Source organism: Phoenix dactylifera, unplaced genomic scaffold (genome assembly GCF_009389715.1).
Source record: "Phoenix dactylifera cultivar Barhee BC4 unplaced genomic scaffold, palm_55x_up_171113_PBpolish2nd_filt_p 000644F, whole genome shotgun sequence".
Classification (NCBI taxonomy): Eukaryota; Viridiplantae; Streptophyta; class Magnoliopsida; order Arecales; family Arecaceae; genus Phoenix; species Phoenix dactylifera.
The window spans coordinates 67,562-87,069 of record NW_024068035.1 but is presented as its reverse complement, the minus strand read 5'-3'; the positions used below and the strand labels follow the sequence as shown (position 1 = coordinate 87,069).

Sequence of the window (19,508 nt, the reverse complement as noted above, 5' to 3'; positions counted from 1 at the left end):
ACTCATGCTTAGAAAAAACTATATGCAGTACATGAGATGGCAAACTGATTTCTGGAAATAAGAAGCTTCAGTAACAACTAACAATTGAATATTCTTAATAAAACTGCAGGGTTAAAATTTAACAATGTATTACGTTACTCATTGAAGGCATAATTTTTACTATATTTTTAGCAGTCATTATGTGGTTCAGTGACAGGATATTCATATGTATATGGCTTATTGTTTGTAATGCCATTCTCATCCCTTAGGTTTATAATATGACAAGTTTCTGTGTCTGAAAACTTGAACATTTGCACTTCACACATTTGCTATCTCAACATGTTGGATGTCATTATATTTCTAAAGAATGTTTTCACCAAATCAATTTATTGTTTGTCAGTTCTATACTGTTCATTTCATGTTATTTAAATTTGTACTGCAGGTACGCTCAACAGTCACAGAGTTGAAAAATGCAGTTCGTGTGTTTAGTCAGTTGTCTGCAGCTTCTAGCTACCACTCCCATGGGTTCGATGAGAAGAAAATAGAAACTCATGTTGAGTATTGCAAACATTTGCTTGATGCTGCTAAAGTTCATTGTGAGGCAGCCGAGCGTGAAGAGCAGCAGAACCGCCAGAGATTAGAAGTTGCTCGTCAGGTTTCTTTGGCTGAGGAAGCTCGACGCAAGGCTGAAGAGCAGAGGAAAATTCAGGCAAGCTACTAAAATGTCATACTTGCTGTTATTGTAAGATCTGAATGTTCTTGTCTTCTGCAAAATTGGGGACTGACATTTTCTCATTGTGGGTAACCAGCTGGAAAGGAGAAAGCAAGAGGATGAGTTAAAACAACTCATGCAACAGGAACGGAATTTTGAGCGCATAAAGGTCAAGGATCTAAATTTCCTTAATATTTACAATTCTTTTTTTTTCCTTTTTTAGGATAATGAGTCGAAAGATAGAGAACTATCCGTGCAGTATGAAATTGTATGCTGAAAGCCGTTACATATCATTTGTGATATTGAAATTTACTATTTGAAGAAAACTTTGATGTGCTTGCAAAATATTTCTATTTACTTTTGTCCTTTTTTTAATGTTTTCTTCTAGATTGAATTATGGTGCTGTCTTGATAAGCGGTTTTAGATTGATATCATTTACAGTTCATCAGTAATCAGAGAAAAGGTAATATGAATTTGCTGATGTAGAATGTATGCTTGCACGAATGCCGATTTTGCTTATATGCTTTTAAAACCTCATCAGAGCTTCTTAGATGGTTGGCAAGAAAACAAACATTTTGGGATGTGCTCTAGCTGCTCTTTTTTGGTGTGTTACTGATCAGATTTGCTATGTTGCTCTTTGATAGTCATGGCTTAAAAATATTTGGATAGACTAGAACTCATTATTTGGTGCATACTGCTACCAAGTTCAAGATGTCATCCTTTTGTGCTCTCTCTTTTTGAACTGCACTATACCCTTTTTGACTGCAAAGCTGTGCTGAGATGCAACCAAGACTTATAATGAGATTTTTTTCCTTTTCTTAAATCTTCTTGCTTTAGTTTTTCTGGGATTTGTGATCTTTATTTTGGCACCTTCCAAAGTAGCCCCTAAGAAATGGAGAATGTCTTTAACTTGAGTGGTAGATTGACATAACAGCGAGCTTTTTTCTCTTATTATGATCTTAATGCATACGACAAGTTAGAAATAACAACTCGAACTAATGTTAAATAAATGCAAGGTGGAGTATTTAGTACCTTATACTTGAGCTTGAGGCTTGGTTAGGAAAATGAAAAAAGGCACCAAAAGCTTTGGTAGATGGCTTAAGAAGGTTAACCTGTAATCTATGTTAGTTAAATTTTGATGTTTGATCTTTCAATGTTTTACAGATGAACACTAACCTTTACTAGCTAAAGTTATGTATCGGAATTGGTCTTAAGCGATGCAGTGTTTTGCATGCTTAATCTTGATACTAAGGTTTGGAAACTGCGAAAGGTACTAAAACATTTGGGAGATGATTCTAGGAGGTAAAACCATAGCTTATGCTAGTTGAACTATGATGTTGATCTTCAACACATTGTCCTAATAATTAGTGTGATTTCAGGCTTGAATTGCCTTGCCATGACATGTCAGTCAGGAACAGTGCAGGCAAGAAATTAGGTTCTAGCATGCTGTGGTGGCCTCTGTTATATTTCATATAATGGACACATCCTGTTAAAGCGATCTGGATAAGTTTCTAAGTACTTGTTCAATTAAGCCTGGTTTGGTCATTTAGAAGGGAGGAATCTGGTTTAGAATGAGACTATTTGAGCTCCAGCCAACAGAAAGGAGGAGTTGGTGGTTTTTTTTGGGGGAGATTGAAGAAGTGAAGAAACGTGGAGCCCTTACCACCAGAATTTCATGGTTGCATCAATGTGGATGCTGTTCAGAGTTTGCATAGATAAGTTTTTTTTTTGCCCTCTATTTCTTTTTTCTTTTCTTTTCCTCGTGCCTTTTCTTCTCTTCTTCTTCCCTTTCCTCACGTCAGTGCCGTCAGCATTACTTTTAGGCATTGCCAGTAGTTGATTGTAATCAACTATTGTTTATGTGAAAATATCAATTTTAGCTCTATCAAAAATCCTTCATCTAAGTTACTTTTCTACCCAACCTTCTGCACACTTGCTTTCTTTATGTTTATAGGGTCTCGTTTACCTTTCCAATTTTATCTGCAACCATCTGATATTAGAAATAAGAAACTACAAAATAATACAGAATTAGGAACTAGATAACTAAGCTTAAAAGAGTAAACCAGAGTAAATAATACAGAAAATACATAATAAGAATATAACAACATGACATCAACAGAAAATTATAGTGAGTTATTTGCAAATTGAAATTGTAACTCTCATTTGGGGAAGAGTGAAATATTTATATTGGCATGTTTTGTTTTTATTTGGGAAATTCCTGTTAAAATGAAGCTTTGCATTGATAATAGCTAGCCTGCCATAATTAAAGGTCATTAATACGAGGCAATTAGGAAAAAGTGTTTAAGAGATTAGGTGAAGCGGAAGTGGAAGAAAATGCAAGTATTAGGTGGACCAAGGGTGAGGGAGTGATTGTGGGTGAGTAGGATTTTAGTGAGATAGAGTTACATATGTGTTAGATATCGAAAGAGAGGGAGAGAGATATGAGCTCCCGTCCCTAATAAAAGATATTTACATGACAATTGGGGGTTACAAGAAGGTAATGGATTGAGATAGGAGATGTGGATAATGATTTTAGACTCAAGGTAAATTGGAAATAAAAAACAAAAAAAAAATCTTAGGACATTCTTGAAGTTTAAAAAATCTCGTTTTGTCATAATAGAGATTTGAGTTTTGAAAATTGGGAAAAAATGTTTAGAGGAATGTTGATTTAGATATCGAAATCTTGATCAAGGTTTTAGGTTTTGGCAGGACGGGGGCACCCTAGCCGTCCCATCCCATTTTTGTGAGAAAACGGGACTAGGATGGGGTCGAGACTCTAAAACTCATCCATGCTGGGAATGAAGAAGAAAAAAGTAACAAAGAAAGGAAGGACAGATGAAGAAAAGGAGAAGTTTAAGGAAAGAAGAAGAAAAAGGAAAGAAAGAAAGGAAGGGAGAAGAAAAGGAATGAAAGGAAGGAAAGAAGGAAGAAAGGAAAGAGAGAAGAAAAAGGAAAGAAAGAAGCAAAGAAAGGGACAAGAAAAAGAAGGAGGAAGAAAAAGAAAAGAAAGGAAGGTAAGGAAAAAGAGGAGAACGAAGGAAACAAGGAAAGCAAGAAGAAAAAGAAAGAGAGGAAGAAAGAAAAAGAAATAAAAGGAAAGAAGGGGAGGGCGACAGAGGGTGCCTATAGGACTCAACCAAAACTGCCGCCGCGATGAGGTGGGATAGTGGGGCATCCCATTCTATGGAAAAACACGAGACACCTCCTTCCTACGAGATTTAAAACCTTGGTCTTGATTAGGAAATCCTTTTAATTCTAGTAGTCACTATTTTAGTTGATCTCGAAATTGGCATGTGCAACGTAGTTGGAAACAAATATAATAATGAAGCATCTAGTGGATGGCCATTATACTGTGTAATGCTGAAAGATAGGAGAGAAGGATATCTAAATTTCGGAAGAGATAAGATGACTCGTTAGATCATGGCATTCAAGTTTTTTAGAAAATAAGGCCATGAATCATGGGGATAACCAATCAAAAAAGGCTCAGCTGAGTCACATGTTTTGCTGGCTAGGATTTGAGTACATTTAGTACAACCTATATTAGCTGATACATACTAACCTGTATATGTTATGGGGTATTGGGCCTGCTAATGACCCAATCTTGAAAATCTACAAAAATATGATAGTACTACTCATGGTCTGCCGTACCGGCCGGTATATACCGGTACCGGATCCTACCGGTACGGTACAGTTACATATTTCGGTACCGAACCGTACCGACTGGTACCGGGCCGTACCGATTGGTACCAGTGCGTACTGACCCGGTACCAGCCCGTACCGAACAGGTATCGGCCCGAACCGACCAGTCCGTACCGGCTCGGCTCGGTTTGGTTCAGTACCGTACCGGTACCGATGCCCACCGGTACGTCGGTACAATCGGTACCGCGTACCTTACTACTACTGGAGTCAAAAAAATCTTGTATCCTATACGATTGAAAGATCTGACTATTGAAGATTAAGTAGCTGATAATGTTTTGGTTGAATCATTGGTTTTGGTGGATGAATCTCATTGAAAATTAGGTCATTCATTTGTGAGAGTACTCATTGCAATATCCAAGCAATATCCCACTATCAAGGAATAGATTGAGATCAGGTATATTTATGATGATCCATTGCAAGATCTAATTGTTAAGCCAATGCTTAGGATTAAAGCTATATAAGACGATAATCCATCGATCTTTAATATAATGTTTTACTTCAACTGATCTTTGATCAAATGCATTCAAAATATAGATCTAGACTATTTGAGGCCAAGATCTAACAATTTGTTAGCAAAATGGATTCAAAGTGGTCGCTACCATCAAGTTTTAGAAATTCAAGGGTAGAGTCTGGTATTGTAATTCATTACAATGATGTGCAGCACAAGTTAATGTTGTAAATTACTCTTTAGATTATTCTATTGTACTTAATGCATTTTTATATTTATTTAAGGGATGAAGATTCGGATTGTGCTACTAGAATTTTGGTTGGTTCAAGCTCCTTAAAATTTGGAATTCGAGCTTTAATTGGTTAGGAAATTATTTTGATTGGAAAGTCAATATTTTTGTTCTTTTGGACCAAGGTACGCCGTCTTGGTACGGGGCCCTATACCGGTGGCACCCTATAACTATGTCGGTGCGATACGGTATGGAGTTGGTTTGGCATACCAAGTGTCCGTACACCCCTCGTATCGTGTACAAGTATTGAACCGATATGGTATGGCGAACCTTGCTTTAGACTCTTGTTTTTGGTAAACTAGCAAAGGAGCATATGCAATGTACCTTAGAGGAAAACATCATCAATATAATTTATATCAAATGGCATATATAGTAAGTTTTGTAATTATTTATTTGCTATGTAATCTATTGAATAGCATATTTTTGTTAATTATAACCATCAACAAAATGAAGGCAGCAAAGATCAGCATTAAGTGCTATGTGATTCTTTCTTCACAAATTCTTTTTGCTTTAGAATAACACAAGGTAACTAAAACAAAGTTTATTATTGCTGGAAGAAGAATTTTTTTATTACCATAATCAATTATAACGTATCAAATGAATTGACCTAATAAATTATTTCTATAAGGTACCATTGAATTAGTCATCGAACAAGTTGGTCCCAAACCTTTCAATTATGCATCTAATATATTGGTATAACTAGATATTATTTAGCATGATATATACTATTGACCCTTTTCCTATTAGCTTAAGTTTTTGAGGTTAGTGGGTTATAACATGGAATCAAGGAGCAGGTTTGTTGGAGATTGAGTTCAAATCCCCTCCATGCCAATTGTTTATTTAGCTAACCTAGTTATCAAGATCCGCAGTATTGTAACCGGTCCCTATGTTGGTAGGCTAGCGGCATGGTATGATATGATACCATGCCATGCTGTTCCATTGCATACCGACAAAGGGGAACCGTCAAGGGAGGGGGAGAGGGGAAAATAGAGAGGGAGGGAGAGAGTGGGATAGGGTGGTGGAGGGAGAGTGGGAGAGGGCGGTGGAGGGAGGAGTGGAGGGAAGGGGGCGAGAGAGGTGGAGGGAGGGGGAGAGAGGAGAGGAAAAGAGAGGGAGGGAGGGAGGCAGGGAGAGAGAGGGAGTGGGCGGTAGAGTCCGAGAGAGGTGGAGGGAGGGGGGAGAGAGGGCTCCCTCCCTCTTCCTCTCCTTCATTCTTCCCTCTCCCTTCCTTGCTGGTTTTTTGAACCGAAGGGTGGAACCATGCCGGTCTGCCCCCGGCATGGTACGATACGCTCCGTACTGCTTGGTTCAGGATAGTATGGCGTACCTTGCTGGTTATCATCTTGAGTCATTCAAGTCTTTATGTTAGTTATGTTGATTCATATCAGTTGTAGTGGTCCATTCACGTGGATGGTTTGGGTTACATGCGAGGGGTATTGAGCTTGATATACATTGTTGACACTCTCTTTCAGCTTAAGCTTTTGGCTTCAATTCTTGGTAATATATAATGTTTAGCTTTTTCACTTGCCAAGTTTCACAGCTAACATCTAATAAACTTGGTCTTTGAGGGTGGATTTTGAAAGAGATGGCTACATCTTCAGGCACACTATAGCTCGAGTGTGGCATTCTTGAACTTTGATAAAAGGAGGCTGACGTTTCTTTTTGGCTTTCCCCATAGCTTATAGTTGTGAAGAGGGATTTTGCGAAGCCTTCAAGCTTGTTTTCATATACACATATATATGTATATGTATATCTATATGTATATATGTTTACATATATTTATATATATGTATAAACAAGTTTATATGTCTAATTGTTTAGAGGCAACATTCATATGGCTTAGTGGTAATTACTTGGATATGCTTAACACCTAAAGATTCTAGATATCTATGTAGTTCTCAATAGCTATAGTGGTCTACATTAAAAAAGTGAAAAATAGAAGCAAAAAATGACATAGGTTTTCAAGCAACTACAAATCTTTAGAGAAGGCAAACAATTTGCAGCATGGTTTTAGGTATCACACTGTATTGTTTAGTATGGGGTACCATACCAGCTAGTACACTGCATACAATATTGTACTAGTAGGAAACTGGTACCCAATACATCCCAATGCTGAGTGTCATTACCAGAGAGAATGTACCATACCGACACTAGGTACAGGGTGTACTAGTATGAAACTGGTATAGGTACTAAAACCAATATCTAAAACTCGATTTGTAGAATGATTTGCTATGAAATTGAGTTACATACTTTCCTTCTACACTATTAGTTATGTTTAAAGCAATAACAATTGATGCATCTTTGTGAGATGTATGTATTTGGAAGGTTAGTCTTTCCATGGAAATCTTTATTTGCTTGAACTAAAATTCAGGCTAAAATTCAGTTCATTTTCAATAAGTTTAGCATAAGGTGGGTTTTTTTTTTGTGTTTAGCATGATTGTTTTAGGTGTTTTGTAGCTATTCTTTGTTAAGTAGCTCATGGTTTCCTTCAAGTTAGCTGACAACAAATGTTTTAAGTAGTTTTTCTTAAAAAACAATATATTTTTATATTTCTATTTTTAGTTTATTGCCCCTATGGCAAAATGATGTAGTCCAATTTGAAATATGCATGTATAGACCAAGGTCGCAAAATCAGTACGGGCATGTATGATACCGGCTCGAGGCATACCGATGGAGAGGGGCAGGGAGATGGAGGAGAGGGAGCGGAGAGAGAGCAGAGGGCTTCCTAGAATAGAGAGGGGGCGGAGAGAGAGAGAGGTGAGCATGATAGAGAGAGGAGAGAGGGAGGCGAGTAGGAGAGAGTAGAGGGCTTGTCATTGTTGGCAAGTGGTTGGCAAGTGATAGAGTGGAGAGTGCGAGAGAGAGACAGAGGGACATGTCATCGTTGGCATTGCGACGATGATGAAACACTACCCCAAGCATGAGAGGCGACTCGATACTAGGAGGTGAGCAAGGGTTGGGCAGAGTTGTAGAGAGATATATAAAGCCTAAACCATTCTTAACCGAGCAATTCTGCCTAGTTTGGCCCGGTTCAAGGCCCAAATTGAATTCGAACGGCAACTGACTAGTCTGGGTCGGTATGCCATGAGCCGGATGGTACGGGATGGTTCGGCCATCCTTGGTATAGACTAAAATGGTAGGGTAGTTTGCTCTATTGAGGGACCTACTTATTCCTGCATAGATTTCAGGATAGCTCCTTGTTGCTGACTGGAAATTTGTAGTTGGTTTTGAGTTTTTAGTAGGTGCAAGTGTTGGTCCACGATGGACATTTGGGGAGTTTATTTGGCATTGCAACACTTCCATATCCTTTGGAATATAATGCTGCAATACTTTCGAATCCTCTCAACTCCTATAATATCTAATTTTTAAATAAACTAAGAAATAGTGAAGTCTTAGCATTGACATAATGCATCTTAAATATGTTTTGCCCCGTTTTTGATCAAAACAATACAATTTAATTTCTTTGTTTTGAAAGACTTCGAAATATGATGGACAAGTCTTTTAGTTGTCATTCAATATGTTATAGGACTCTGAATGATTGAGTCATGCATGCTTCTTTTTTGAGTGCTTAGATTTGATATAGTTATATCATAAACTCTGTAAATAAATTGTTTATTGATTCGGTTTTTTCTACGTTAGGAGCAATGGAAAAACTCCAGCAACATTGCTAGCAGTAAGCGGAAAGAGAGATCCCATGGCGAACAAGATGAAGAGGGTGGACATGGTGAGAGGAGGAGGAGGAAAGGTGGTAAGAGGAGAAAGAAGGATAAGAAGACCAAGACACACTATGAAGAGGAAGAAGCTGACATGGAGGATGAGCCTGAAGAAGTGGATGAAGATGCAAACATGAATGATCAAGAAGATGCAACAGAAAAGGCGCAGGATCATCTTCTTGCTGCTGGTCTTGAAGATTCTGATGCTGAAGATGACATGGTTAGAACACTTGTGGGACCAAAATTTCCTCTTTCTAGTTTCTATTTGACTCTATTGATCCTGTGTTCATTTCAAATTCTTGTTTTAAATCTTGGAAAATAACTCACTAAACATGCCTATTTACTTCTAATACAATTTGTCTTGAAGTTCTATGTCTGAAAGTACCTTTACAATTGTCTCTTTAACTAACTTCCACACACAGTATACTGCACTGGGAAAATCCGTGATCATGCGATCCAGGACACTTGGATGTGGCATATGAATAGGTGAACCTAAAGAGTTAGGAAAACAAGGGTTCATTTCAAGAAATCACCTTGCTTTTTTACAGAAAACAGGCTAGAAAGAAATGTTTTTCCATGATAATGTAATTGTGAGGGTCAAAAGAATTATGTTTTAGTCTTCTAGAGGATGTAGGGATCATAACTGCGATTTTCTAAAGGTAAATCACTGGTGATCTGTTCGTAGTGGTCTTGGAAGGGACACCAAGTTGCAGAATTACACTGATGCAAAAAAACTTAGATAAAAAATAAAGGTTTAGGAGAGTGAAAACAGAGATAATAAAAGATAACGGGAGGAGAGGGGCAGGGGGAACTGGCCAACAGAAATCCTTTTATTCTCAAAATAAACTACATATAGTGCCCCCTGGGGCTGGCCTTTTATTCCTTTCTTATGACTTGTTTAAAGGTAATCTAGGACTCTTAATAATCGGGTAATCAATCTCCAAATGGATGGCCAAATTTTTTCATAAATGATAACAAATTATCATAGAAAATTTGTATCAAACGAGATCTAAAATTTCTCAATACCAAATCCTAATAGCTTAAAGACTTTCAGAAGCCAATGGTTGCCTAAAATAGAGCCTTTATCTATCAATCCTACTTAATATAAGACTTTGACTAACAATAAGAAAATATCTGAATAAAAGTTTCATGAAATTCAATAATATCTCAATTATATCTGAAGTAATAAAAGTTTCTTCTTCATCCGCTTTAGCAATGTGGATGTTGTTCGAGATCTTTTTGATTAGTTTTATTTTCATGCTTCTCAATTGGTTCTTCAAAGTTTGTAGATCGAGACCAGTATAGTCATGTTCCACTCCATCGATTGTTGGATGACTCTGATCATAGGATTTTTCAACTCTAGAGGAAATTGATCTTGAAACCTAAGCATTATTTCGATTATTGACTTTTAAAGTGACCTAATCTTTTGATGCATGCCCATGTGAATTTTTGTTGTTCTTGGAAGATTTTCAGTGGTAAAATCTTTGCATAATAAATCCTCAGTCTTGGGCCTTGTGCATGTTTAATCATCAATGATGGATTCATCATGTGATAATATCTGTTGGTAGATCTTCAGTGGACAAATCTTCAGTTGTAGTATTCTTGTTGGACGGATTGTCATGTCCATCAACGGATTGTCCAGTTCCTATTGTTTTAGTGATTGCTTGCAAATGCTTCTACGATTGATGCCAAATCATTCTTGAGAGATGTCATATCATCATGCAGCTGCCCTAAGGCTTTCAGTTTAACGTGTTGATGAAAATGTCAACTGGAATCTTAGCTTGATATTTGATATCATTATGAAAAGATAAGGAGACAAATGACTGAATAGAAAGATCAAGGAGAAGGATAGAAGAAGAAGGTTGGATCCTTTATGTCATACTAAATTTGATCTAGACCACTTGACAATAGCTTATTTTTTCATAGATGGATCTGAAGGTTAAGAAAAAAGGGGTTTGGGTGAAAAATCAACATTTTTTCATGTCATAGAAAAGAAGGTAGAAAAGTTACATTTTTTACAATCATGAAAGCTATTAGTGTGCATGGAATTCAGTTTATTGAAGCTTTAGAGGAGGTATGAGTCCTAGAAACAAGTTTCTTAGGTACTGGTGCTTCATAGTGGTTCTATAACAGAAGTTCAGATTGCAAAAATTACAGTTATTGGGAAACTAAGAGAAAGTTGGCGTTTAAAAAGCTGTAAATGGGGATGCTTGTACTGTAGTAAAAAATGACAATTTCGAAATTGGAGAATATTCCCTCTAGATCTTGTTTGTCTTTTTTTTAATGTACGGAAAATGCATGTTTATTTTCTCAGAATACCTAGATAATCCTGGTAGTAAACAAATAAGGAAAAAAAGAAATCCTGGCCATTAAATACATAGAAAATTAAATTATCCAGTTGGAAACAAATAAAGAAACAATTTCAATTCTAATGTGAACAAATAAGGTAAATATCCTGATTCCAAGATTTCCTTTTCCATATGGATACGATTATATCAAAAAGATATGAGATTAGACAAATAAGGGAAAAAGTTAAAAAGTAACAGCAGCAAACAAACAAGAAAAAGATGACCATATAAAAAATACGAGTAAATAAATACAAGAAAAAATTAAAAATACCAGCTCTTAGATCAGTCTTTTAGATCATTGATGTGCAGCCACTAAAATTTAGAAAACAAATTTAATAATATTGGTAGCCTATTTGTTCACAAAAAACAAATCGGGGAAATATCGTGATTCGAAGATTTCCTTATCTAGATGGTTATGATCATACCAAAAATATATGAGATTAGACAAATAAGAAAAAAGAAAGTGCTGGCAGAGCAAACAAATAAGAAAAAAGATGGTCATATCAAAAATATATGAGCGAATAAATATAAGAAAATAAAAAATCCCACCTCTTAGATCAGTCTCTCATATCATTGACGTGTAGACACTAAAATTTAGAAAACAAATTTAATAATATTGGTAGCCTGTTAGTTCATGAAACATGTGCCACTCATCGGGACAATATTATTTCAAATTTAGTGCCATATATTCGGGAGGTAGTGGTGTTACTAGGTAGTATCTAGATATTAGCCTCAAATACAATCCATTTTACACAATAAAATTTTTCATATGAATTCTATCATTTTTCTAATTTGTATAATATAATTTAAATTTTATTTTCTGGAGGGTGGGGGGGAGGGAAGAGAGAAGCTAAAGCTGGCTAATACAAATCTTTTCATCCTCAAAACACTGAAGTGACCTTGCATAAGGCCCTTTTATAGCTCTTAAACTATCTTTCTTATACGTAACTTAAAACTCTTAATAAGGCCCAAGGTCTTCGCTGCAAAATCCGATTTGCCACAGGATCTATATGAAAAGACATCTAAATCTACTCAAAATCAAATACCAATGACCTATAGATTTTCCTATACCTAAAATAGGACCTTTGCAAGCCAGTGCTACTAGATATAGGAGTCTATAATCAACTATAGAAATTTCCTAATAGAAGATCCAAAACTACTTCAAAATCAAAAGTTAATTTAATTCTTCACCATCATCAAGCTAAACATCAGCTAGTTTGACAAAATGGTAGTGTTTGATCTTGCTGTAACAGCTAACAAATTCTTGTTTTTTCTCACTGGTTTATTCAGGGTGAACCATCATCAACAATAAATCGGAAGAGACGGGCCTGGTCAGAATCGGATGATGATGACGAGCCACTAGAGAAACTTCCTGAGTCCAGCCCAAGTGGATATAAAGAGAATTCAGCTGAAAGTGATGAGGAAACGAGAGGAATCAAGGTGAGACACAATTCTATTGATGAGGAGGAAGATGATGAGTAAGCGTTGGTGACTGTAAAACTTGTGACAAGATTGCAAGCACTGATGCACACAAATGTTGCTTTTGAAATTAATTTTGCATAGAGATTGAAAAATTTTCAAACTAGGTACAAGTTTTCTGATAAATTATGTAAAAAAGTTGAATCCCATCCTAGTTTCTGTTGTCGATTTTCTGGAAGGGGAAAAGCTAAGTACTCCGCTTTGAGTAGGTCGCCAAGCTACTTATTGGGATTCCATCAGTCAGTTTTAGCATATTTTCTGTGTTGGCAATTTTCTGGCTGTGCTTGCACACTCCGGGGGGCTTTTCTTTGGTTATAGGTCTGGTTATGACCATGGTCACCACAAAATTCATTAAGAAAATGTAAAAGACTGGAGTAGATCAGTTCTTTCCTGTTGTAGCAGTGTATAACCAAAAACTATCTATTGTCATCCTTTGATGCGGCCAGATATCTTGTTTTTCTAATCATGCCATGCTGGTGTTCATCCACAATATGCTAGTGTCATCTTGGAGTTTCTCATCCTGTAACAAAACCCTCAACTAAGCAAATTATTCATAGGAATTCTGATTCCTTTTCTTTTTTAAGGTTTTGTCTGATAGTTGTATTTTCTGTGATTAAAACTTCAAAAAGTAGTTCGATCTTTGATGAGAGTAGTCTTGGTTATGATATCTTGGTGGATCAATATCTTATTCATACATATTACATATATTGGATGATATGTGGTGAAACAATGATAAAAGGCTTGGATATCACCAAGCAATGTGCAGGCGATTTTTTTTTTTCTGCACTTATCAAGTTAAACAGAAGTTCTGCGCGGTACTCTTGCAGAATGATGACTGAATCATCTCAGGGCACAGGAGAACTGCAGCTGATATGTTGAAATAGAAGGCTTCCTGCACTGCATAGGGGCTATCTCTGCTGATGATAAGCTCGACATATTGGTTCTAATTCTCAGCAATTTATGCAGGGTGATAGGTCATTGGTTGATGCTTCCGTAGGATGTTTCTTTCGGGCTACACTGATGTAACGGATGTAATTTAATATTATGCTTGTTTTATTTTCGTGTATAAAAAAGAAGCATTTGCACGATCTCTCTCCCTGGGAAGTGGACAAGGATCCAGGTGTGAACTAAAACGGGAAACCAAAACACTTCAGTAACTGTGTCTATGAATCGTAGTTTCATGGACTGATTATTCTGTACCAGAATATATACCGCAAGATGATGATTCTGAAGTAATAGTTAATGCGGGCTGGGTTTGAAAATGGCGTCTTAAGTATGCTGGTGGAAGTGGGTTGCGCCCGGCTACCATGCAAAGATCTACCGAATAGGGATCTTCTTCATCACCATAACCCAATGTGTGATCTGTGCAATGAAGGCATTGAGGATATTCAGCACTCTTTATATCATTGCTCTCTTGCGGCTCAAGTTTGGACAATATTGAAGGCAAGGATACCATTGATCCCTTCCTGTGATGGTTTGTAAAGCATTATTGAATTCTGTTCGCATCAGAAGGCTAATGAGTTCCATAAGGTGTTGATCTGCTATATCGCTTGGACCATCTGGAACCAAAGAAATGAACAGCTATTTCAGAGGAAACAATGCAATCCTTTTCAAACATACTTTCTTGCTTATGGCCTTGTTGAAGAGTTTTATTACTTGACATCGGAATCAGCTAGAGCTATTGATTCATAGCTCTGGGGTACCGCTGCTCTGTGAGCTTTCCTAACCTACCATCAAAGATAGTCTCTTGGGTACCCCAACCCTGTGGTCTAGTAAAATTTAATTTGGATACTTATGGTCTGCAAAGGAAGCAGGGCTGGGAGACATTATTAGAGATCACTATGGCGTCGTGCTATATGCTGGTTCTTTCAAAACTCAGACTACTGTGGTCCCTCGAGGGGAGCTTCAGGCTGCTTGGAAAGGTTTGCTTGTTTCCACTCAACAAGTTGGATATAGCAGAATTTGGTTGGAGAGTGATTCCTTTACGGTGATTAAATTGATTGCTCAATATCAGCAGAGATTGTTCATGCTGCTGATTACAGACTCTTACAACTACCCCCCCTCCTCCTGGGTATTGCTCGTTGTGCTGCATCTTTAGATTCTTTTATGGTTACAACCCATGCTTTGTAGAGAAGCGAATCAATGTGCTGATGCTTTAGCTAGGCTTCTGGAAACTATGATTTTTCAGTCCGCATCCTCCTTACCCTTGGAAATAAGATCTCTAGTTGTGGCTGGAGTCCCCTTTCCATGTTTGTTACATTCTGTTTTTCTGTTTGTTTGGGGTCTATGAATCCCCCACAAAAAAAAAAAGTCCTTCATGGAAATTGCTATTGATCATTAATGATTATAACAGCTATTATTTGGTCCACAATGTGCGATTTCAAATTTTAATAATAGGCAATGACACAATAGTAAAAGAATTATTTTCCAAATCACTTTCATTTAATAGAAGAATATTAGTCCTTTAGGCCATACAATCTCCTTGGAGGAAAAATTCATATAAAACACTGTATTTCTAAGAATATTATTTTATATAGCAAAATAGTACAAATAAAATTAATGACTATTATTTACATGATATAAAATATTATTTTATATAGTGAAATAGTAAGAAATAGAAAATAATCAAAAACAAATATTAGAATTTTAAAATAATGATCGCAAAGAAAGGATTAGACATTGAAGATTTAGACTAGATTGGAAATAAATAGGAATTTGGGTCTTACTCTTAATTTCTAAAATAGATTTCATACTTAAAAAAAAAATTATATACGACTTTGGATGCTTATATTCTGTCCTACGTAATATGATTGTAGTTTTTATAACAGTGTTAAATCAACCGTATTGATTTTATTGTGCCTCCTGATGAACCTTGCCCTATAACACATCTAGTTTAATCAGTGTAAATAATGCGCGCTTATTAAATCTATGTTGATTACTATAGACCTCACAATATAGCTTCTCGATCATATTTTGCAGAATATTATGTATATAATTTTCGGTATAATTCTGCAAGATTTGATTCTTATTAATTTTTGAGACATTAAAACATTTGATGATAAGTATGAGATCTAGCATGTGCATGGGATGCATGAACAAATTTATATTTTGGCTTCTAATCTGATTAAAAAGAAATAATTAATTGAGGTCTAATTAAGTTTAGCATTATTGATGCACGTAGTTTAATTGTTGTCATTTAATTGTTTCCATGAACACCGATCTAGTGTTTCCTAGGGGAGCAGACATCAATATTTGACTCTTATTGATCAATACCTAGTTAATTTGTAGAATGGTTGGTAGCAAGTACCATTAGTGGACTAGATTGATTTATTTAGGCCACAAGTTTTATTAATGAAGCACCCTGTTGATCATTATTCATGCACGTGGATCCTTGAGTAAGCAATATGATTAATTGTAGTTCACTGCTTGTGTAGTTAGTTGGAAGAGGTTAGCAAACTCTTGTTCAGCATAACTTCTTTCTCGATTCGAAGTTAAGGCAATTTTGTGCAAGTTTCACATACTCGGCCTCTTTGAGAAATGTGTGGCAATAGTTTCTAGCTCTCTTGAATCTAACTATAAACTGTTCCACATATTCACTAGGCTATTGAACCAGCCTAGCCAAATCAGCCACCAAAACCTTGAGCTCAATTCGGTTGGATTATGCATGGAATAAAGAGACTAATTCTTGCCAGGTATGAATGTAATTAAGGGGTTAATTCGCATACCATATGAAGACTGATCCTGTTAATGCATTGGTGAGTAGACAAAGCTTTAGGAAGTCATTAGCACGAACTTCACCGCATTGAATTGAAAATCGAGCAATGTGCTAAATGGTGGACAAGTTGTCATTCCTCGAAAATCTTGAGAACTTCAGAACTTTGTAACCTCATGAGAACTCATAAACCTGATCATACCAATTAGGACATGGCTTCCAATATACTGGCTTTAAAATAGGCCGATATGCACACCCCAGTTGGTCTCGCACCATTTCACCAATTAAGCTATGTTTAGGAAGTTCCCTCTCTAGGCTCCATGGATGGCATGTAGAGTAGAAAAAGCAAATGTCGACACTGATTGATAAAGTGGATTGCTGTACATCTGGAAGGTACACTAATTTTACTATTGTTGCTTTTTAATATAAAAGTTTGGTGCCACCGATTGTTGATGCAGAGGTGGCGGCATGTGTTGAGGAGGTTGCTCCCTAGCATATATAAGTTTGGCGCTACCAGCTACTCTAGTGGTTGTGGTGGAACCAACTAAGCTTGCTCCCTAGCTCTTGGTGTAGCATGGGCTGCACTTGAGGTTGAGCATCCGGCTCATTTGTCTCGACAGGATGACAAATTCCTGCTGTTGGAACTGGTATCAATAAGACATTACCGGCGTTACCTTGAATGGTATTGTGGGGAACGGGGTGCTAGGGCCCAACCTAGGCACGAGAGATGGCCATGTAGGAACTATAACATTACCAGCCATGAGTTTAACTTGACTATTGGGAGCACCCACCCTTGAAGTAATATCCTCATCATCTTGATCTTGAAAGCCCAAGATCTCACCATGGTATAATTTAGCCTTGCTTTTGTCATAGGCCAAAAGTTTTTGAAAATCAGGCCTCTTTGAAGGCCTGATATTTTTATATGATAAAGACTGATAGGCTGAAGTATGATTGGCCATGTTTGCTTCACCATACACTGGAGTGAACTGCAACACTTGATACTAACTACTAAGAACTGAAACAAATCGATCAACTTGCTTGCTACTAATGCAGCGGAGGCTTCATTTTGCGCTATGAATGGCCTCAACACTATGGTCATTTAACTAATAACAACCTCTAAGAGGTCAAACTGACCCTTGTCTATATGAATATTGATTGTGCAACTATATCACGAAGAGAACCAACCTGAGAATAAGTGCCTTCCATCTAAGGTGAGGATGATAGTGTTATTTCGATGATTAACACAAAAATTGAGAGAATATCAAATTAATAATAAAGTTTAATTTGATACATCACTAATGAATATCACGCCCTCGATATATTGAAAGAATGAGATCAAGACGACTCACAATGATTAACAACGAGATAAAATTTTTAGTAGAAAAATGATTGAGAGCTTATAAATCTAATTCAGCAAAGTTTCAAGTGAAATATACTCTTAAGGGCAAAATTGTAATTTTTATTATTAAGGGTATGAAGTTCTATCGTGGCATACACTCAAAATTACTTGAAATATGTTCTATTGATTTTATGAATTAGACTAACCTTAAGATGCAGGAAATTGTGAGTTGAGTCGACCCCAAAGATGTTTGGAGTCGACCCTGATACATATGGCACGCACTGGCATGGAGTAACTTACTTGGGACAATGCATGAGTCGACCCCAGAAGAAGTGGAGTCGACCCTGGCACATTTTGGATCCATCTGGCATACCCTTGGAAAAATAACTCAGATGAACAGTAAGTGGAGTCGACCCCAAGTATTCTTAAACCGACCCCAAAGAACTATGAGTCGATCTCAACTTGAAGCCTCCAAGAAAACAACTCTCTGGATTTTACTGAGAGGGTCGACCTCAAGTTTTTTTGAGCTGACCTCATATGGAGCTGACCCTAGGAAGACTTGAGCCGACCCTAGTGGAGCCGACCCCAAGCAAACAAGAGCCGACCCCAGGATAAGTATTCAAAAATCATGTCTCTAGAATCCCTGAGAAGGTCGACCCCAATGGAACTTGAGTCGACCCCACTGTAGCACGGGTCGACCCCAAGAAAGTATGAGTCGACCCAGTGAAAATGCCGAAAAATAAGGTTTCTGTGGTTCTTGAGAAGGCCGACCCACTGTAGCAGGGGTCAACCCCAGAGATGCTTGAGTCGACCCAAAAGAAGGTTGAGTCGACCCCAAGGCAGATGAACAGTAACTTGAGTCGACCCCAGAAAAGCTTAGGTCGACCCCAGCACGGCTGACAGCATAACGTATAGTTCTGCATAAGTACTTTTTGAGCTCTCAACGGCTAGAAACGGCTAGTTTTTGAAATCAAATTATTGGAGAGTGACCAATGGAGGTTGGAAAATATTTAAGAGATACTATTCATTAGAGGGACATATCTTTTGCAAGAAATTAATAGAGTATTCAAGTGAAAGCAAGCCCAAGTATTCTTCATCAAGTTGCTTCATTCAAGTTTCAAAAAGAAGGTGGTTGAGCAATCCGAAAGTGCATTCAATAGTTCCACCAACCTCTTGTGAAGTGAAGTAACCTGAGCAAAGAAGAGAAGAGCATCCTCAAAGCGATAACTAATTCTCATCTCCTCTTTTAGTTCATATTTATTATATTTGCTCATTTAGGAGCTACATACTTCTTCTTTTTAAATTCCTTGTAAGGTTGGTTGGTGAGCCCGTAAAACCAACGGTGTAGGTTGTTGGTGAGCCCGCAAAACGAACATAGGTTATTGGTGATCCTGAAAAATCAAAGTGTGGAGTGATTGATTACAACCCTATTTGATTTTGATGAGCTCAAAGCATTTGAGTATATCTTATGTTTACTAATGAATTCAATCTAGTGTTTCAGTGAAATTCTTGTAAATTTATGGTTAAGTGTCTCTAGATTTGGTTCGATACAATTTGGATAAGTAAAGAACACAATATGAACCAAAGTCTGAGACTCGAGTCGACTCCGGGATATTACGAGTCAACTCCAAGCGTATCAGAAGCACTAGCACAGGCTCGAGTCGACTCCTGTACCTTACGAGTCGACTCCGACTGAGAACAGACAGACAGACAGAAAGATCCAACTCAAAACCTGTCAACGATCGACTCCTGAAGAGCGCGAGTCGACTCCGATGCTTGCCGAGTCGACT

At 37.3% G+C, this 19,508-nt stretch overlaps 1 protein-coding gene across 1 annotated transcript in view; it reads left to right on the top strand.

Annotated features, from left to right (window-relative positions):
• The window catches only part of LOC120103991 (protein CTR9 homolog), a 55,721-nt gene extending 42,471 nt beyond the window's left edge, over positions 1-13,250 (top strand). Inside the window, exons 21-24 of the mRNA XM_039119862.1 lie at positions 422-688; positions 789-860; positions 8,767-9,060; positions 12,479-13,250. Of these exons, the coding sequence (XP_038975790.1) occupies positions 422-688; positions 789-860; positions 8,767-9,060; positions 12,479-12,670 (825 nt within the window). The 3' untranslated portion in view covers positions 12,671-13,250. The remainder of the gene's footprint in view (positions 1-421; positions 689-788; positions 861-8,766; positions 9,061-12,478) is intronic.
• Positions 13,251-19,508: the final 6,258 nt, after the last annotated feature.